At 38.8% G+C, this 20,292-nt stretch overlaps 1 protein-coding gene and 1 long non-coding RNA gene across 11 annotated transcripts in view; both read right to left on the bottom strand.

Moving 5' to 3' along the window:
* The window catches only part of RBM6 (RNA binding motif protein 6), a 105,136-nt gene that overhangs the window by 80,418 nt on the left and 4,426 nt on the right, over positions 1–20,292 (bottom strand). For 4 of the 10 annotated variants that reach the window (XM_049640501.1, XM_049640507.1, XM_049640503.1 and 1 more), the window contains one exon: positions 3,057–3,165. In XM_049640501.1, coding sequence (XP_049496458.1) covers positions 3,057–3,100 — 44 coding nt within the window. In that variant the 5' untranslated portion in view covers positions 3,101–3,165. Of the gene's footprint in view, positions 1–3,056; positions 3,166–4,257; positions 4,336–10,029; positions 11,699–12,416; positions 12,493–20,292 lie in introns of those variants that run through there. The other 6 variants (XM_049640500.1, XM_049640499.1, XM_049640504.1 and 3 more) reach the window with 4 other exon arrangements.
* Positions 1,766–3,043, bottom strand: LOC125929376 (uncharacterized). Its single transcript, XR_007459848.1, has 2 exons — positions 2,815–3,043; positions 1,766–2,684 (listed from the first exon to the last, which is right to left on the bottom strand). It is a non-coding gene; the product is annotated as an uncharacterized LOC125929376 (long non-coding RNA).

Raw genomic sequence — 20,292 nt, 5'->3', positions numbered from 1 at the left:
AGACTTGAAGGACACTCAGTTCAGGAGAAAGTTACAAGGCCAAATCCTTTCTTAAAATAATAGGACTTCAACAACAGTAACCTGAACATTAGAATGATGTATATTTAATAGATTTCCAGAACATGATGATTTCTATTAGCTCCCATTAACATTAATTATGTCTATGTGGTTCATCATAAGAGCAAGTTTAAATGTTCTTCATAATACAGTATTGCACTAAAACTGATGCATTACCACTAACTCTAGTGTTTTATTTAAAATCATCAAATCCCAAAAATTAGCTTACAGTAAGCCTCAGTAGATAGACACTTATGGGTGCTGAGGCATCTAAATCTACATGTTTTCTGACCAGAATGCATCTAACACTGTCTTTGAATACTGCCCTAAGATTATCTTACTCTCTTAAGTTGGGAAGATCAAATTCATCTAGAGTAACCTACCCCTACCGTACTTTAGGGTTCTTAGAACTGTATTTTATGCAAGATACAGTTCTATTAACGTAAAATAGCAGCGACTACAAAAGCCATTTTCAACCAAATAAGATAAAACGTAAGAAGTTAAAATGAAATAATCATTTTCCTACAAGATATCTTTTTTAAAATCCAGAGCATAAGTCTTCCAAAAACTTATGCTATATAAACTATGTCTCCCTTTTAGTCAAAGATCTTAAAAATAGCATGTAATAACTTATTTAAAATGAAGGGAAATATGACAATAAATTTCATATTTTAAAAAAAAGGAACTAGTAAAATGGATCTCTGGTTACAGAAGGAAAAAAAATGAAGGTGGGGAAATAGAATTTTAAATAATAAATTGGTGAAAAGAAAAATGTTCTAAAAACTTTTTTTTTTTTAAGTTATGCAATAGAGCTAAGGTTACCCAACATTTCTTGAGGCTTATTAAACAATCTAAATTAGGTTAATTTGTATAAGAAACAGTCTTATTTACAAAACAGTCATCCATAAATATGGGCAAAAAAGGATAAATTACAATCTAAATATTTAAAAATGTTAAAGTATAAGCCCGCTGATCTAGATTAGGGATTGGTAAAGTTTCCACAAAGAGCCAGACAGTATTGATATTAGGCTTTGCAGTCTTTAATTTTTTTTTTTTTTAACGTTTATTTATTTTTGAGACAGAGAGAGACAGCATGAACGAGGGAGGGGCAGAGAGAGAGGGAGACACAGAATCGGAAGCAAGCTCCAGGCTCTGAGCCATCAGCCCAGAGCCCGACGCGGGGCTCGAACTCGCGGACCGTGAGATCGTGACCTGAGCTGAAGTCGGACGCTTAACCGACTGAGCCACCCAGGCGCCCCAGGCTTTGCAGTCTTGATCACAACTATTCAACTTTGTCATTGTGGCATGGAAGCAATCATAGACAATTTAGAAACAAATGGCTGTGTTCCAATAAAACAAAAGTGAGCTGCAGGCTATAATTTACTGACCACTGACACACACCTTAAATTTTAAAAGGAAAAACATACCCGGCATCACCACCATTGCTTTAATTTAAAGACCGCTGAGCAGAAAGACCCCTATCATTTAGTATGTATGAAACACTAGCTTTACTAAATATTATATGGATTTAAGAAACCCAGTTCTCAACCTAAATTTTTCATTGGAATCCCAAGCTTCAGAATAGTGAGAACACTTTTTGAATTTGCATGATACACTTTGCAGATTGCCAATCCAAAAGAAAATTTACTAGTAACAGAAGTTTCAAGGGAACATCAATATTTTTTAATGTGTAATATTATAGGTTGGATTTCTTTGCCATACACAAAGTAAAACCATAAAAATCACATTCCTTTGGCACCTTATTGTCAGCACAATGCAAAGGTTTTAAAAATACAATCATCAGTATCTGTTATATTGGCTATAAAAAAATTAACTCCCTGCAAATCTAAAATATAATCTACTACTAACTGAATGGTACTACTTTCTCAACTTCTCTTTGTACCCAGTAATCCCTAAAATTGAAATGTACCTCAGAAAATTGCATTAAGTAATTATTTTTTCCTGATAACTATTTTGGTAACTGAAACACAATGTGCTGTGGGCAAAACATAGCTCTGGATTCTAGACATAAATTAGTGAAATTAATAAAATGTTTATGTACATATATAAATGTTTATGTACGTTTTTGCTAGCTTTCCTTTTTAGCCACATTATGTATTACTTTCTTAAAAGAAACAGAAAAATAACGATCAGGGGATAATTTTTTAATATTTAAAAAAAGTGCTAAGGGGCACGTGGGTGGCTCAGCCAATTAAGCGTCTGACTTTGACTCAAGTCCCAATCTCACAGTTCATGGGTTCAAGCCCCAAGTTGGGCTCTGTGCTGACAGCTCAGAACCTGGAGCCTGCTTTGGATTCTGTGTCTCCCTCTGTCTCTGCCTCTCCCCTGCCTATACTCACTCTTTCTCTCTTTCTCTCAAAAATAAATAAACATTAAAAAAAAAAAAAGGCACTAAAACACAAAACACTTGGTAAGCTTGGTATTCAACCTCACAGTCACTTTGGAAAGGACCAGAAATTTTTTTTAGGTTTATTTATTTATTTATTCAGAGAGAAAGAGAGAGACAGAGAGAGACAGCATGAGCGGAGGAGGGACAGAGAGAGAAACCTAGGTAGGCTCTGTTCTGTCAGCAAGGGGGCATGAACTCACAGCCCTGAGATCATGACCTGAGCTGCTCTGGTTTTTTAAAAATAACAGAAACTATTTAAAAAATTTCTAGGGGTTCCTGGGTGGCTGAGTCAGTTAAATGTCTGACTCTTGGTTTCAGCTCAGGTCATGATCTCATGGTTGTGAGACGAAGCCCTGAGTCAGGCTCTGCACTGGGCATGAATGAAGCCTGACTGAGATCTCTCTCTTCTGCTTGCTCGTGTGTGTGTGTGTGTGTGTGTGTGTGTGTGTGTGCGCGCGCGGGCGCACGTGCTCTCTCTAAATAAATATACAAACAAGAGCTGTTTTTGTACAAAGTAAGTATTCCCCTTTATGGCAGACCAAAAAATGTCATCATTACAAAATTTCAATGTTCAAATTTCAAGACTTACCGAAAAGGTCCTGTTCTGTTAGCAGATCGAGAATCCCCCCACATCTCTATGTCAAGAGGGCCCAGTAAATAGATCCTTTTGCTACCAAACTGTGTAGTTATAGTAGTACCTGTATATAACAAACCACAAAAAACAAACACATTAGAACACGAAGTAAAGGCTAAACTAATTTCTGCCACCCTGGCTTATCAGGAACAACAGCAGGGATATTTTTAGAAGTCACTTTTAAACATTTACTTATTACTTTATAACAAGAGAAATACATTAAAAAAATTTTTTTAGAGCAAGAGAGAGAACGCACAAGAGTAGGGAAGAGAAAGAAAGAGAGAGAGAGAGAGAGAGAGAGAGAGAGAGAGAGAATATCTCAAGCAGGCTCCACACTCAGTGCATAGCCCAATGCAGGGCACAATCTCATGACCCTGGAATCATGACCTGAGCCAAAATCAAGAGACAGACACTCAACCAGATTAAACCACTAAGTGCCCCAAGAAATTCACTTTTAAATATGTGTACCCTGGGGCATCACAAATTTCTCAATGTACTAAGAATGCTTTACACTTACTAAATACTTACTAATTTTTCCAGCATCCATTCACCTTCCTTTTTGGAAACAGCATCTCAACACTGACACCATTCTCAGTCTGTGGTTGAGCCCACACAATCCAGCCTGGCCAATTAGAACAGTCTACCGCCCTCATCACAGTGATTGCTCAAAAAATGGCCATGTACTGGGGGTCCGGGTGGCTCAGTCGGTTAAGCGTCAGATTCTTGATTTTGGCTCAGGTCAAGATCTCACAGTTGTGAGATCAGCCCCAAGTCAGGGCTCCACACTAGGCATGGAGCCTGCTCCCTCTCCCTATGCTCCTCCCCAGCTCCTGCACCTGCTTTCAAGCTAGCTTGCAAGCTTGCTCTCTCTCAAAAAAAAGGGGGGGCGGGGGCATGTACTAAGATGTACCACTATGGTATAAACATTATTTTGAATTAAAAGAAATCAAAACCTAGCAGGAAAAACTTTTTATCTCCTTCTTAACTGCCTGATTGTACAGGAAGAGAGCAATTAAGAGAGATTCCTCTTTACCAAAAAGCTTATCTGCATAATAAGGCAAACTTTGTTTCTCTTCTCACCTTTCTGCTAATGGTCTTCCTCCCCTTTGTACCTTAAGACCACTACCCTTCTCCTTATTCAGTATGTCTTACAAACCTCTTGTTGCCATACTGCTTTGAGAATTTCATGTCTGTATGGATTCCTCATATGTATGACACTAAATTTAATTTTCTCCTGTTAAAAAATAAAAAAAAAAAAAATTAAAATGGGCATGTAACCCAAGGCAAGCTTAGAAGCCATCTCCAGGATTTTTGCTGCAGCTACTAAAAAAGATTAAGGGACACGTGGGTGGCTGATTCAGTTAAGGCTCCAACTCTTGATCTCTGCTCAGGTCACTGACCTCGCAGTTCCTGAGTTCAAGCCCCACATTGGACTCTGTGCCAACAGCACAGAGCCTGCTAGGAATTCTCTCTCCCTCTCTCTGCCCCGCACACATGTGTGTATGCTCTCTCTCTCTCAAATAAACGTCAAATAAATAAATAAATAAATACGATGCAAACTTTCATTACATTGGATTTAGCAATGGCTTTTTAAAATGACACCAAAAGCACAAGGAAAAAATTAAAAATAAAGTGGACTTCATCAAAATCCAAACTTTTACACAAAGCACACTATCAAGAGAGTGAAAAAACAATCCACATTTCAACAAAATGGCAGATGAGGAAGTTCCAAACCCTCATTCTTCCACAGAAACATAAAAAAACAGCAGCAAATGGCTGAACCAGCTGTGATGGAGCTTAGAAAACAGCCAAAGGTGTACAACCAAGAGATTGTTCAATCAAGAAAAATCTCTTCAAAATAACAGGCAACTTTTGTGGTGTTTTTACTCATCCCTATCCCACTCACCCTTGCATGGCAGTGGTTCTGGTCTTGAAAAAGTGGCAGCCCAGGGACGCCTGGGAGACTCAGTCGGTTGAGCATCCGACTCTTGATTTCACCTCAGGTCATGATCTCAGCATTTTTGAGCTCCATGTCAGGCTCTGCGCTGAAAGCTCAGAGCCTGCTTGGGATTCTCTCTTCCTCTCTCTCTGCCCCTCCCCCGTGCACGCTCCCTCACTCGGACCCTCTTCCTCCCTCCCTCCCTCTCTCTCTCTCTCAAAATAAATAAATAAACATTAAAAAAGAAGAAGAAGAAGAAGAAGAAGAAGAAGAAAAAGTGGCAGCCCAGTTCCCTCCCTCAAATCAGAGGGAAACCTGATTTGCAAATTACTGAGTATATCTGTTCTAATCTATTTGGGAGATACCTGATATTAGCAAGCACTGCTAATAAAAGCTGCAAAGCCTACTCAAAGATAATGAGGAAGTTGGGGTGAAAACACTTTGAGAAATTACAACATTTCAAAGCAACAGGTATGTGGGAAAATTTAGAAAACTACACACACACCCAGGCAACACACATGATGAGACAAGACCTGAAAAGACCTTTAATCTTTCACCTCAGACTGATCCCAATGCCCAGAGGAAGGCTACTAAATGTTGAAGGAGTGCCCCAGCACAGAGCCACTCTGCAAAAACACAGGTGGTTATACATTTTTCTGCTTTTCTCTTTTTTTGGTTTTGTTAGTGTGTTTTTTGTTTTTCTTTTGTTTGAGCTTCTGGCATACACAGAAATCTTGGTCTAAATATTAGATGAACATGAGCTAAAGGAACACAGACATCAGTGATCACATAGTGAGGACAAGGAATAGTCTTGGCAAAATAGTTTAGAAAAAGCCTCAAAACAGACTACCACAGCCTTCAACAATCAAAAAAAAAAAAAAAATCCGTAAACCCCAATAAAAGGGGAGAATGTGATTTTCAGAGTTATCAAATTATGATGCCCTATTTTCAATAACAAGGAAAAAAAAGCACAAGACAAAGAAATAAGAAAATACGGCCCATTCAAAGAAACGAAATAAATCAACAGAAACTATCTCTTAATAAACCTAGACATCAGATTTACTAGACAAAGACTTTAGGACAACTATGTTAATTATGCTTAAAGAACTAAAGGAAACCAGGAAAACCATGTATAAACAAAATGAGAATATTTATGAAGAGACAGAAATTTATACAGTGGAAGAAAAAAATAAATTAAAAACCCTGGAGCTGTAATTACAACAAGTGCAATGAAAAGTTCACTAAAAGGGTTCAAGAGATTTGAGCAGGCAGAAAAATTAGCGAATTTGAAGACCAGCCGGTTGAAATTATAAAGTCTGAAGAACAGAAAGAAAAAATAATGAACAAAGGTGAACAAAACCCAGGGGGCCTGGAAATACCATCAAATGGACAATGATTATGGGAGTCTCAGGAGAAGAGAGAGAGGAAGGGCAGAAAGATTATTTGAAGAATGGTCAAAAAACAAAAAAACAAAAAACAAAAAATCCACCAAATGTTATGAAAGATATGAATATATAAATCCAGGAAGCTAAATGAAGTACAAGTAGGATAAACTCACATTAAGACACAATATGATCAAACTGTCAAAAGACAAAGAATTTTGGGGGCACCTGGGTGGCTCAGTCAGTTAAGCTTCCAACCTCGACTCAGGTCATGATCTGTTTGTGAGTTTGAGCCCTGCATCAGGCTCTGTGCTAACAGCTTAGAGCCGGGAGCCTGCTTCAGATTCTGTCTGTCTGTCTGTCTCTCTCTCTCTCTCTGCCCCTCCCCAGCTTGCTCTCTGTCTCTCTCTCTCTCAAAAAATAAAGAAAAAAATAATAAAAATAAATTTAAAAAGACAAAGAATTTTCAACGCAGCAAAAGTGACGAGACCCTCAATAAGATTATCAGCCACAAAAAAAGAAAAAAAAAAAAGATTATCAGCTAATTCCTCATTAGAAACCTTAGAGACCACAGAGCAGTAGACAATTTATTAAAATACTAAGGGTATAAGTGAAGAATCAGTAAATTCTACTTCTGAAACCAGTATTACACTATACGTTAACTAGAATTTAAATAAAACTTGAAAAAAATATTTAAGTAAAATACTAAGGAAACATAAACTGTCAAGAATTTTTTTTTTCTTTTTTAGAGAGAGAGAGTGCATGCGCACAAGTGGGGGAGAGGGATAGTGAGCGAGAGAATCTTAAGCAGGCTCCACCCACGACCCTGGGATCATGACCTGAGCTGAAATCAAGAGTTGGACACTCAACCAAGACACTCAGTCACTCTGTCAATCAAGAATTCTATATTTGAGAAAATTGTCCGCCAAGAAATGACACATTCCCAGATAAACAAAAGCTGAGGGAGTTCATTACCATTAGATGAGCCCTGCAAGACATGTTAACAGGAGTTCTTCCAGTTGAAATTGAAAAAGAAGCTAAATAGTAATCAAAGTCATATAAAGAAATGAAGATCTCTGGTAAAGATAAATACAGGGGCAATTACAAAAGCTAGTATTATTATAACTTTGGTTTGTAACTCCACTTTTTACTTTCCACATTATTTAAAAACAATCTCTCAAAAATAAACAAACATTAAAAAAATTTTTTTTGACCCAGCAATTGCACTATTAGGTATTTATCCAAGGGATACAGGTATGCTGTTTCAAAGGGGCACATGCACCCCAATGTTTATAGCAGCACTATTGACAACAGCCAAAGTATGGAAAGAGCCCAAATGTCAATCGATGGATGAATGGATAAAGAAGACGTGGTATACATATACAATGGAGTATTACTTGGCAATCAAAAAGAATGAAATCTTGCCATTTGCAACTATGTGGATGGAACTGGAGGGTATTAATCATGCTAAGCGAAATTAGTCAGAGGAAGACAAATATACAACTTCACTCATATGAGGACTTTAAGACGGAACAGATGAACACAAGGGAAGGGAAGAAAAAATTATATAAAAACAGGGAGGGGGACAAAACATGAGACCTCTAAATATGGAGAACAAACAGAGGGTTACTGGAAGGGTTGTGGGAAGGGGGATGGGCTAAATGGTTAAGGGGCATTAAGGAATCTACTCCTGAAATCACTGTTGCGCTATATGCTAACTTGGATGTAAATTAAAATAAAATAAAACTTCAAAAAAATATACAGTACAAAAATTTTTTTAAACATTTTTGTTAATAAAAAAAAAAGTCAAGACAATGGAAGAAGTAGCTTCTGCCAACCAGGAAGCAGCAGGTGAGTTCTCAGAATCACTAATAAAATCACTGAGGGAAAAAGAATGTCTGGTTTATAATAACCCAGATGAATGGGTCCTACTCCAGAAAGAAAAAAAAAAAAAAAATGCCACAAGGGACATCTATTATTAAGGAAGAGAAGAGAGCACCAAGATATAAGGCAGGGAAATATAGGCTAACTCTACTGTTTTGAGTCAGGCTCATGAGCTGTAAAGCTGCTAACCCCTGAGCCAGTCTTCTGGTTATACAACAAGAAAGCCTGAACAAGAACACTTTTTCTGGATTGGTTCCACTGATGCTGAGTTCCTGAAGTCTGGAAGTACCTTGCTGGTAAGAACTGACTTTTAAAGTTCTTTTCATATTGGACAATGCCCTTGACCACCCAGAACCCCATGAGTTCAAAGCCAAAGGTGCCAAAGTAGTCTACCTGCCCCCAAACACATCTCTAATTCAGCTTTTAGATCAGGGGATCATAAGGACCTTTAATGTTTATTAAACATGGTACTCTATGGAAAGGACTGTCAATGCTATGAAAGAGAACCCTGACAGAATATCATGAAAGTCTGGAAGGATTACACCACTGAAGAGGCCATTGTTATAGAAAAAGCCATGAAAGGAGGCGCCTGGAAGGCTCAGTCAGTTAATGGTCTGACTTCAGGTCAGGTCAGGTCATGATCTTGTAGTTCCTGAGTTTGAGCCCTGCATCAGGCTCTGCACTGACAGTGTGGAGCTTGTTTGGGATTCTCTCTCTTTCCCTCTCTGCCCTTCCCCAACTTACACTTTCTCTAAATAAAACAAACTTAAAAAAAATAAATAAATAAATAAGCCTGTTGTATGTGTGTGTTTTTGTATGAAAATGTAATAACTGTATGGCAAGAGCCAGATGAGATGTTCTGTGTCGTCACCCAAGTATTCATGGTGTAGAACATCATGTGCAAGACTTGTATGAAGTGGACAGTCTATCCTTACATAGGCATAATGTGAGTGACATTTAACAAAAAATTAATAATATGTTAGTTTTCTTGCTATTTTATAACATTTTTTTCAAAAAATTACATTACCATACAGTATGCCTCTCTCTCCCATAACTGGAGAAACTGCCTATCAGCCTATCATCACAGGTAAATATTTTAAAAATCTAACAGTGTTTCCAATACTATATTATGAATATGACTGTAATACTGTATGCTACAAAAATTTTATAATGATTCGTTCATTAGTGTACAGGCTAGGCTACCATAAAGCAATCATATTGCTGCTTCCTTGGTGCCACTGCATGAATCATTAGTACCTGTAAATAAATATGAATTTTTTATATTCTTTTTTTAAATGTTTATTTTTTGAGAGAGACAGAGTGCATATAGACAAGGGGCAGAGAGAGAGAGAGACACAGAATCCAAAACAGGCTCCAGGCTCTAAGCTGTCAGCACAGAGCCCAACAGGGGGCTCAAACTCACAAACAGTGAGATCATGATCTGAGCCGAAGTTGGACGCTTAACCAACTGAACCAACCAGGCGCCCCATTATCTTTTTGTTTTTGATATCTACTGTTAGTAATATGTATAAACATCTACACTGTTTTTATCATATAAGTTATGATAATACTGATAAGGTACTATTGATAAAAAGACAATATTGATATAGATACTAACAATTCATTTTTGTAAACAATTAAATAGATGGTATTGATTAAAAAAACAGTACTATGTGTATTTTCTCTTCCTTGAGATTTTAATAATATTTTCTCTCTAGCTTACCTCGTCCTTAAGAATACAGTATATACTGGAGTGCCTGGGTAGTTCAGTTGGTTAAGCAGCCTGTTTCAGCTCAGGTCATGATCGTCTCACATCAGGCTCTGCACTGACCACACGGGGCCTGCTTTAGATTTGCTGTCTCCCTCTTCTCTCTGCCCCTCACCTGCTCACACTCTCTCTCAAAAATGAACATTAAAAAAAAAAGAATACAGCAGCATATAATACATATACAAAATATGTGCTGACTTTTTCAGTTGTCAGTGAGGCTTCCAGTCAACAGTAGGCTATTAGTAGTTAAGTTTTGGGGATTTAAAAATTATACATGGATTTTCATCAGTGCATGGAGTTGGTGCCCCAACCCACCATGCCATTCAAGTATCAACTGTATATGCTGTGTATATGTTGTATAACTGTATAAGCTGTATATGTTTAAAGAGACTCACTTTAGATCCAAAGACACAAATAGGTTGAAAGTGAAAAGACAGAAAAGATATTCCATGCAAATAGTAACCAAATGAAAGCTGAGGTGCTAGATTAATATCTGACAAAATAGACTTTTTTTTAATGTTTATTTTTGAGAGAGAATGACTGCACGCACACGCGTGTGGGGAAGGGGCAGAGAAAGAGGGAGAGAGTGAGAATCTCAAGCAGGTTCTGCAGTCAGTGCAGAGCCCGATGTGGGACTCGAACTCATGAACCGTGAGATCATGACCTGAGCCGAAATTCAGAGTCGGATGCTTAACCAACTGAATCACCCAGGCACCCCTCAGACAAAACAGACTTTGAGTCCAAAGTTTATGAAAGACAAAGGATGACATCAGATATTAACTAAAAGGTTCAAAATATACAGCAAGAAGATAAATCATAAATATTAAGCACCTAATAACAGATTCTCAAAATATATGAAGCAAAAACTGAAAATGTGAAGAGAAAAATCAACAGTTCTCTAATAACTGGAAATTTCAAACCCCACTTTCAATAATCGGTCAACCAGACAGAATAAAAGGAAATAGCTTAACACAATTAGAGATCTAATAGACACAAACAGAACACTCTATGCAAAAGTAGCAGAATCACATTTTCTCAAGTGCACCCGGACTAGTCTCCAGGATGGACCATTTGTTAAACCACAAATAGGTCTCAATAGATATAAAAAGATACTGGGGCACCTGGGTGGCTGTTGGTTAAACATCAGACTCTTGGTTTTGTCTCAGGTCATGCATGATCTTGCGGTTTCATGAGTTCAAGTCCCGCATCCAGCTCTGCACAGAGTGCAGAGCCTGCTTGGGATTCTCTCTCCACCCCACCCCTTCCCCACTCACGCTGTCTCTGTCCCTCACAACATAAATAAATAAACTTAAAAAAAAAAGATACCATTTAAGTATCTTCTCTGACCAATGGGGATGAAGTTAAAAGTCAGTAACATAAGGAAAACTACAATTCACAAACTTAAAAAAAATTTTTTTTAAATGTTTATTCATTTTTGAAAGAGAGAGAGCACAAGCAGGGATGGGGTGGAGAGAGAGGGATACAGAATCCAAAGCAGGCTCCAGGCTCTGAGTTGTCAGCACAGAGCCCCACGCGGCTCAAACTCACACCATGAGATCAACACCTGAGCCGAAGTTGGATGCTCAACCAACGAGCCACCCAGACACTCCCCGCCTTTTTAAATTTTTTTAATGTTTATTCATTTTTGAAAGAGAGGGACAGAGTGCAAGCAGGGGTGGGGCAGAGAGAGAGGGGAGTACAATTCACAAACTTTTAAATACATATTGCCCCTGACTTTCCAGTTCCTCTTCTAGGAATGCATTCCCTAGAAACTTACAGTGTGAGGTGACATATTTACAAATGCACATATTGCAGCACTGTTTATAATAGCAAAAGATTATAAAATCTAAACCATCAATTGAGTATACTACACTATTAAAATACCATGCAACTCTCAAAAAATAAGGTAGCTATGCTAGTTGATCTAGGATGTTATTATACATTAAGTTTTAAAATATGTGCAAAATAACTATTTGTAACATCGTATCATTTGTGCAAAACAGAAAAGAATACAGGCAAACTTTGGAGATAGTGCAGATCTGGTTCCAGGTTACTGCAATAAAGTGAATATTGCAGTAAAGTGATTGAAATGAATTTTGTGGTTTCCCAGGGCATATAAAAGTTATGTTTACACTGTACTGCCACCTATTAAGTGTGCAATAGCATTATGTCTAAAAAAACAATGTACATACCTCAGTTAAAAATACTTTATTGCTAAAAAATGCTAACCATCATCTCAGCTTTTAGCAAACTGTAATCACTGATCACCATGACAAATAATAATGAAAAGTATGAAATACTGTATCACCAGAATATGATACAGAGACAAAATGAGCAAATACCGGTGGAAAAATGGTGCTGATAGACCTACTCCACTCAGGGTTGCCACAAACCTTCAATCTGTATAAGATGCAGTATCTGTAAAATGCAACAAAACAAGATATGCCTGTATATATAACAAAGTTCGAGGACTCAAACTTGCAGATTATAAAACTTAATACAAAGTTACACTAATCAAGACAGTGTGGCACTGGCATAAGGATGGCCGTAAGATCAGTGGGACAGAATTCAGAGTTCAGAAATAAATCCTCACATTTAGGATCAAGTATTTTATTTTATTATTTTTTTTTTTTAACGTTTTTTATTTATTTTTGGGACAGAGAGAGACAGAGCATGAACGGGGGAGGGGCAGAGAGAGAGGGAGACACAGAATCGGAAACAGGCTCCAGGCTCCGAGCCATCAGCCCAGAGCCTGACGCGGGGCTCGAACTCACGGACCGCGAGATCGTGACCTGGCTGAAGTCGGACGCTTAACCGACTGCGCCACCCAGGCGCCCCATAGGATCAAGTATTTTAGACAAGAGTGCCAAAGACCATTCAACGAAGGACAGTCTTTTTAACAAATGGTACTAAGACAACATGTCACCAAGCACAAGAATGAAGTTGGACCCCTGTATCATGCCATTTATAAAAATTAACTCAATGGGGCACCTGGGTGGTTTAGTCCTTTAAGTGTCCAACTCTTGATTTCAACTCAGGTCATGATTTCATGGTTCATGGGATTGAGCCCCACCTTGGGCTCTGCGCAGACAGCACAGAGCCTGCTTGGGATTCTTTCTCTCTCTGCCCCTCCCTTCCCTGTGCTCCCCCACCTTAAAATAAATAAACATATTTAAAAAATTAACATAAAAGGGGGGCACCTGGGTGGCCCAGTTGGCTGAGCGTCCGACTTCAGTTCAGGTCATGATCTCACTGTTCATGGGTTCAAGCCTCGCATAGGGCTCTGTGCTGACAGCTCAGAGCCTGGAGCCTGCTTCGGATTGTGTCTCCCTCTCTCTCTGCCCCTCCCCTGCTCATACTCTCCCTCCCTCCCTCTCTCTCTCTAAAAAACAAATGAACAGTTAAAAAAAACTTAAAAATTTTTCTTTAAATAAAAAAAAAAACTGGCATAAATCTTTATGACCTCAGAGTAGGCAATGGTTTCACAGATAAGACAGATATGAAAAATAACAAAAGGAAAAATAAATTGGCAATCATCAAAATTTAAAACTTTAGTGCTTTAAAAGATACCAAGAAAGTGAAAAGGCAGCTCACAGAATGGAAAAAAATGTGTGCAAATCATATACTCAATAAGGGATTTATATCTACAATATATAAATAACTTTTAAAATAAATGTTTATTTAGAGAGACACAGAGAGAGAGAACGCACATCAGCAGAGAAGAGGCAGAGAGAGGGACAAAGATAGAATCCCAAGTAGGCTCCACACTGCCAGCACAGAGCCTCACACAGGGCTCGATCTCAACTGTGAGATCATGACCTGAGCAGAAATCAAGAGTCGGGTGCTTAACCCACTGAGCCATCCAGGCGTCCCTATATAAATAACTTCCATAACTCAATAAGAAAAGACAACCCAATAAACAAAATGGGAGAAGGGCATGAGTAGACATTCCCCTAAAGATGACATACAAATGGTCAACAAGCATAGGAAAAATGTTCAACATTACCCATAAAGGAAATGCACATTGAAACCACAATGAGATACCACTTCACATCCACTAGAGTGGCTATGAAAAAAAGGTAAGTTGATGAGGATGTGGAAAAATTAGAATGCCCATACACTGCTGGTGGGAATAGGGCGAAAGATTTGTGAAACCATCTAGTAGTAGTAGTTCCCTCCAAAGTTTTACTCAGGATGGATGGAGTTCTTACAGACAGGCAGTTAATTCAGCATAGCAAGTGGCTATGGGTCTTGGACTGTAAAGATCTCAAACTGTTCTCAAACTTTAAATAGGCAAAAACTGTTGAGCTGCAGGCATGAAGCCAGGGCCACTTCCGGTAAGCAGAACTGGCAGTGGAGAATGAACCCAATGCCAAGTCAAAGCTATAAACGCTGAAGCTTATCAGATCCCAGCAAAAACACTGGTTGATATATGCATAAAGACAGGAGCCAAGAAAGTCAAAATCTACTAAGGAGTGATAACAAGTTACCTACCATGTCATTTAACCCTGAAAATAAATGATATTAAAACATCAATTCCATACAAACTGTGGCTGGCCATGAACCGTCAAGTGGGATTGAGAAGGGCCTACCACCTCAACTGCCTAGATCCCACTCCCAACACATGCTACTCACCAGTCAGTAAAAGGTCCCTTTGGTGAATTCTGAAGACTAGCATATGAAACCAATGCAGTTACAGATCTGGATAAGTAGTAAATAGTCAAATGAGAGTTTTGGAAGACTGAAGTGAAAAACGGTTCCATATGAATAGCGGTTCAACAGGGTCGCCTGTTCTGGAGATGGTGAGCATTATACTAAGCTTTAGGCTATACTCCTAGTGATACTCTTCCCTCAAATCCTTTAAGTTCAACTTTGCAATCACACTCCCCTAGAACCTAGACTGGTTTCCTGGAAGCTGTTTGGCAGAAAAGCCTCCCCAAGGTAGGTCAGCATTCTTTATGGTTGGAGCTATGATGGTAGCTGATTATTTTCAAGCTTCCTCCACCTTTAATAAAAATATTCTTGGCAAATGCTTCCACTCTGGTCCATCTTGCAAAGTTCCACGAATTTCACCTCTAGCAACTTAATTCCAATACCCAGGACCATCCTTTTTAATCATGACTTCAGTTCCAAAAGCCAACAAAGCAGAACCAGAAGTCCTATTCTATTAGTGTATCTGCCGAATGCAGCAGCTTGATCCTGCATCAAACACTCTAATTTTTCCAAAGTAAATGCTTTGAGTCTCAGTTAAGAACATTAAGGGGGCATCAACAGGCAACGGTTGGTCTAAGCACCTACCCAAGTAAGACCCAACCAAAGTTGTTAAACAGTAGCAACTTTAATACGCACAATGGGAGATGGAATTAGTGACTGCTGGCAGCACCCATGTCCCTCACAAATTTTCCATTTAAAGATTTAAATGTATTGGGGCACCTGAGTGGCTCAGTTGGTTGAGTGTCCGACTTCAGCTCAGGTCATGATCTCACGGTTCGTGAGTTCAAGCCCCGCATCGGGCTCTGGGCTGACAGCTCGGAGCCTGGAGCCTGCTTCCGATTCTGTGTCTCCCTCTCTCTGTCACTCTCCCCCTCATGCTCTGTCTCTTTCTCTCAAAAATAAATAAACATTTTTAAAAAATTATTTTTTTAAATAGGACTAAGCTTAAAAAAAAAAAGATTTAAATGTATTAATTCCAATTATGAGGCCTCTAAAGAGTCCTCAGATTTGGAATGGGGAATTTACATGCCTGCTGCCATCCCTAGATGTGACATCTGTTTCTCAGTCTCCTTCTCCAGAACCATATCCTGATTCCCCTTTAATGGCACTTGCTTTGCCTACCATTACACTACACTTACAAGCTAATTAAAAATGGATCAGACATAAATGTAGAAACTCCACTATAAAGCTTCTAAAAGAAAACACACGGGAAAAAAAATTTTTTTTTTGAGAGAGCGAGAGAGAGAGAGTAAACGAACACACCCTGATTGCAAGAAGGGCAGAGGAGACAGAATCTCAAGCAGGCTCCATGCCCAGCACTAAGCCCAAAGCAGGGCTCAATCTCATGACCCTGAGATCATGACTTGAGCTGAAATCAAGAGTTGGATGCTTAACCAAATGAGCCACCCAGGTGCCCCAAGAGAAAATCTTTTTGAGCTTGGTATCAACAGAAAGGATCCAGAAAGCATTTATAAAAGAAAAAGATTAAAATTAAAACCTGTTCCTCAAAAGACACTGCTTAAAAATAAATAGGCAAACTAGGGAAAAGGAGTAAATATTTATAACACATATCTGACAAATGCTTACTATTATTAGTCATAAGGAAAACAGAATAAAACCACAAGATACTAGTACACACCCACCAGAACTGCTAAAATTAAAAAGACTTACAACAGGAAATAAACAAGGATTTTCAGCAATCAGAACTCTTATGCATTACTCGAAAGAATGTAAGATGGTACAACCACTTTAGAAATTGGTCTGACAAACACTACCCTATGACACAGCAATTTCACTTCTAAGTACAGTATTTACATAAGTGAAAACAAAAAACTTGTACAAAAATGTTCACAAAAGCTTTATTCATAATAGCTTAAAAATGAAGTCAACCCAAACATCCTTCAAAAGATGAAATAAACACATACAGATTGATGTTCTGAGGGTTTCCATCCCTGGGGTAGTGTACTTTATATAATTAGATTTCAAATAGAGAGATGCCTTTTTGGTAAACTGGAGAGAAGGATTAGTAGAAAGGGGAGGTGGAAAAGGAGAATCAGTAAGATCCTTCTTTTATAAAAGTTATTTTTACAGGGGTGCCTGGGTGGCTTCAGTTGGTTAAGCATCCAACTTCAGCTCAGGTCATGATCTCACGGTTATTGAGTTCAAGCCCCACATGGGGCTCTGCGCTGACAATGTAGAGCCTGCTTGGGGTTCTCTCCTTCCACCCCAGCTCCTCCCCTACTCACGCTTTCTCTGTCAAAATAAACTTTAAGGGGCGCCTGGGTGGCGCAGTCGGTTAAGCGTCCGACTTCAGCCAGGTCACGATCTCGCGGTCCGTGAGTTCGAGCCCCGCATCAGGCTCTGGGCTGATGGCTCGGAGCCTGGAGCCTGTTTCCGATTCTGTGTCTCCCTCTCTCTCTGCCCCTCCCCCGTTCATGCTCTGTCTCTCTCTGTCCCAAAAATAAAAATTAAAAACGTTGAAAAAAAAAAAAATTTAAAAAAAAAAATAAAAAAAATAAAATAAACTTTAAAAAATTATTTTTACAAATTGTTACACATATAAAATTTACCATTTTAACCATATTTAAGTGTACAATTCAGTGGCATTATGTATCTTCACACTGTTGTGTAACCATCATCCCCATCCATCCACAGAACTTTTTTCATCTTCAAAACTGAAAATCTGTATTCGTTAAACAGTAACTCCTCATTCCCCTCTCAAACCAGCCCCTGGAAACCACCATTCTATTTTTTGTCTCTGATTCTGACTACTCTAAGTACCTCATAATATTAGTGGAACCATACAATATTTGTCCTTTCGTGAGACTGGCTTTCTTCACTTAGCATATCTTCAAGTTCAGCCACACTGCAACATCTATTAGAATTTCATTACTTGTTAAGGCCGAGTAATATTGCAATGTATGTATATACCACATTTTGTTTATCCATTCATCCACTGATGGACACTTGGGTTACTTCCATCTTTCGGCTACTGTGAATAATGAACCTGGGTGTACAAATATCTCTGAGACCCTGCTTTGAATTATTTTCGACATATACCCAGAAGTGGAATTGCTGGATCATATGGTAATGTTTTTAATTTATGAGGAATCACCACACTGTTTTCCACACCAGTTACATCATTCTACATTCCCACCAACAGAGCACCTTCAGTCATGGACTGAACTGTGTCTCGCCCCCCCATTCATATGCTTAACTCTCAGCTTCAGGTGGCCCAGTATGTGAAGAGAAGGCCTTTATGGACATAAGATTAAATGAGGTCTTAAGAGTGGGACCCTAATCCAATAGGTCTGATGTCAGAGGAAGAGATACTACGAATGTATGCACAGAGGAATGTTTGTGTGACAACACAGCAAGAAGGCAGCCTTCTGCAAGCCTCACCAAAACCCAACCCTGCTGGCACCTTGATCTTAGAATGGGAGAAAATACACTTCTGTTGTTTAATTCACCCCATCTGTGGTATCGTGGTATAGCAGCCCTACCAGAATAATACAAGCTTCAATTTCTCCACATCATCACCAACACTTGTTATTTTCTGTTTTGGAAGTGTTTTTGTTTTGACAATGTAGAGCCTACTTGGGATTCTAACAATCAAAATGGTTATTTTGATAATCACACCATCCTAATGGGTGTGAAGTTGCATCTGTCATTTTGATTTGCATTTCCCCTAATCATTCATAATGTAGAGAGTCTTTCCATGGGCTTATTGGCCATCTATATATCTTTCTTTGGAGAAATGTCTATTCAAGTCTTTTGCTCATTTTTAAATCAGGCCGTATTTTTGTTGTTGTTGAGTTTAGAAGTTTTCTGTATATTCCAGATGTTAATTCCTTATCAGATATGTGATTTACAAATATTTTCTCCCATTCTGTGGGTTGCCTTTTGACTCTGTTGCCGGTGTTCTCTGATGAAAGGTTTTTCATTTTGATAAAGTTCAATTTGTCTACTTTTCATTTTGTTGACTATGCCTTTGGTGCCATTATCGAGGAGATTATTTCCAAATCCAACTTAAACATGTTCAAGGTGGTAATAGGTTTTTCAGCATTTTAGGGGGGTAAATTAAAAAAAAAATTTTTTTTTAATGTTTATTTATTTTTGAGAGACACAGAGGCAGAATGCGAGTGGGTTAGGGGCAGAGAGAGAGGGAGACACAGAATCCGAAGCAGGCTCCAGGCTCCGGGCTGTCAGCACAGAGCCCGACGCGGGGCTCGAACTCACAGACCGTGAGATCGTGACCTGAGCCGAAGTCGGACACACAACCGACTGAGCCAGCCAGGCACCCCAAATTTTTAAAATTTTAAGTGGTCCAATAATAAAAGGGTTTCAAGACCACTGGCCTAGTGTATGTATTTTAGAGTCAGAATGCCTGGGTTTCGATCAAAACTCCAGTTTTCTGGTGCTCAGTCAGTTAAGCAAGCGTTCAACTTCAGCTCAGGTCATGGTCTCATGGTTCACGAGTTCGAGTCCCATGTCAGGCTCTGTCCTGACAGCTCAGAGCCTGGAGCCTGCTTCAGATTCTGTGTCTCCCTCTCTCTCTGCCCCTCCTCTGCTCATACTCTGTCTCTCTCTCTCAAAAATAAATAAACGTTAAAAAAAAATTTTTAAAAAACACTCGTTTTCTAACTATTGCACCCGTGATAAGTTATTTAATTTCTATATGCCTCAAAGCTCTCCTATACAATAAGAATAATGGTACCTATCTCATATGATTACTATCAGGAGTAAATGAGATCATTGCATAAGAAGCAATCATATTCATAGCCCCATTGTTCACAATAGCCTCCAACTGGAACAGTTCAAATGTCCCTCAACAGGTGAATGGATAAACACAACGAGATACAACCATAAAAAGGAATGCAACAAAATGGATGAACCACAAAAAACAATGCAAGTGAAAGAAACCAGGCATAAAAGACTGAGAACTGTGTTAACTCCAATTACATGCAATTTCTAGAAAACATAAAACTACAGAGACAGAAAGCACATCAGTGGATGCTAGAACTTGCAGTTGGAGTGAAATGAAAAGTGGAGATAAACAACAAACAGGAACTAAAGATTATTTTGAGGTGTTAGAAATATTCTAATTCTGAACAGCAGTGATGACTATATCAAACTGAACACATACTGTGGAGAAATTTCATGATATGTAAACTACATCCCCAAAAAAAGAGTGTTGAAGAATTCTAAAACAATGTTTTAAATATTATTACTGCTACTATGCTCCGGTATTTAAAATCATAATAACATTGGGGCACCTGGGTGGTTGAGTCAGTTAAGTGCCTGACTCTTGATTTCAGCTCAGGTCATGATCTCAGAGTCGTGAGATCAAGCCCCGTGTTGCACTGGGCTTGAAGCCTGCTTAAGATAGTCTCCCTCTCCGTCCCCCCCCCCCCCCATGCACATGCTATCTCTCTTTAAAAAACAGTTTTTTTAATAAACTAAATCACAGTAACATCAAGCTGGAAAGGACCTTCCTGAGTATGT

The sequence above is a fragment of the Panthera uncia genome, chromosome A2 (assembly GCF_023721935.1).
Source record: "Panthera uncia isolate 11264 chromosome A2, Puncia_PCG_1.0, whole genome shotgun sequence".
Taxonomy (NCBI): Eukaryota; Metazoa; Chordata; class Mammalia; order Carnivora; family Felidae; genus Panthera; species Panthera uncia.
Note: the sequence above shows the minus strand (reverse complement) of the source record. Positions and strands in the feature narration are given on the sequence as shown.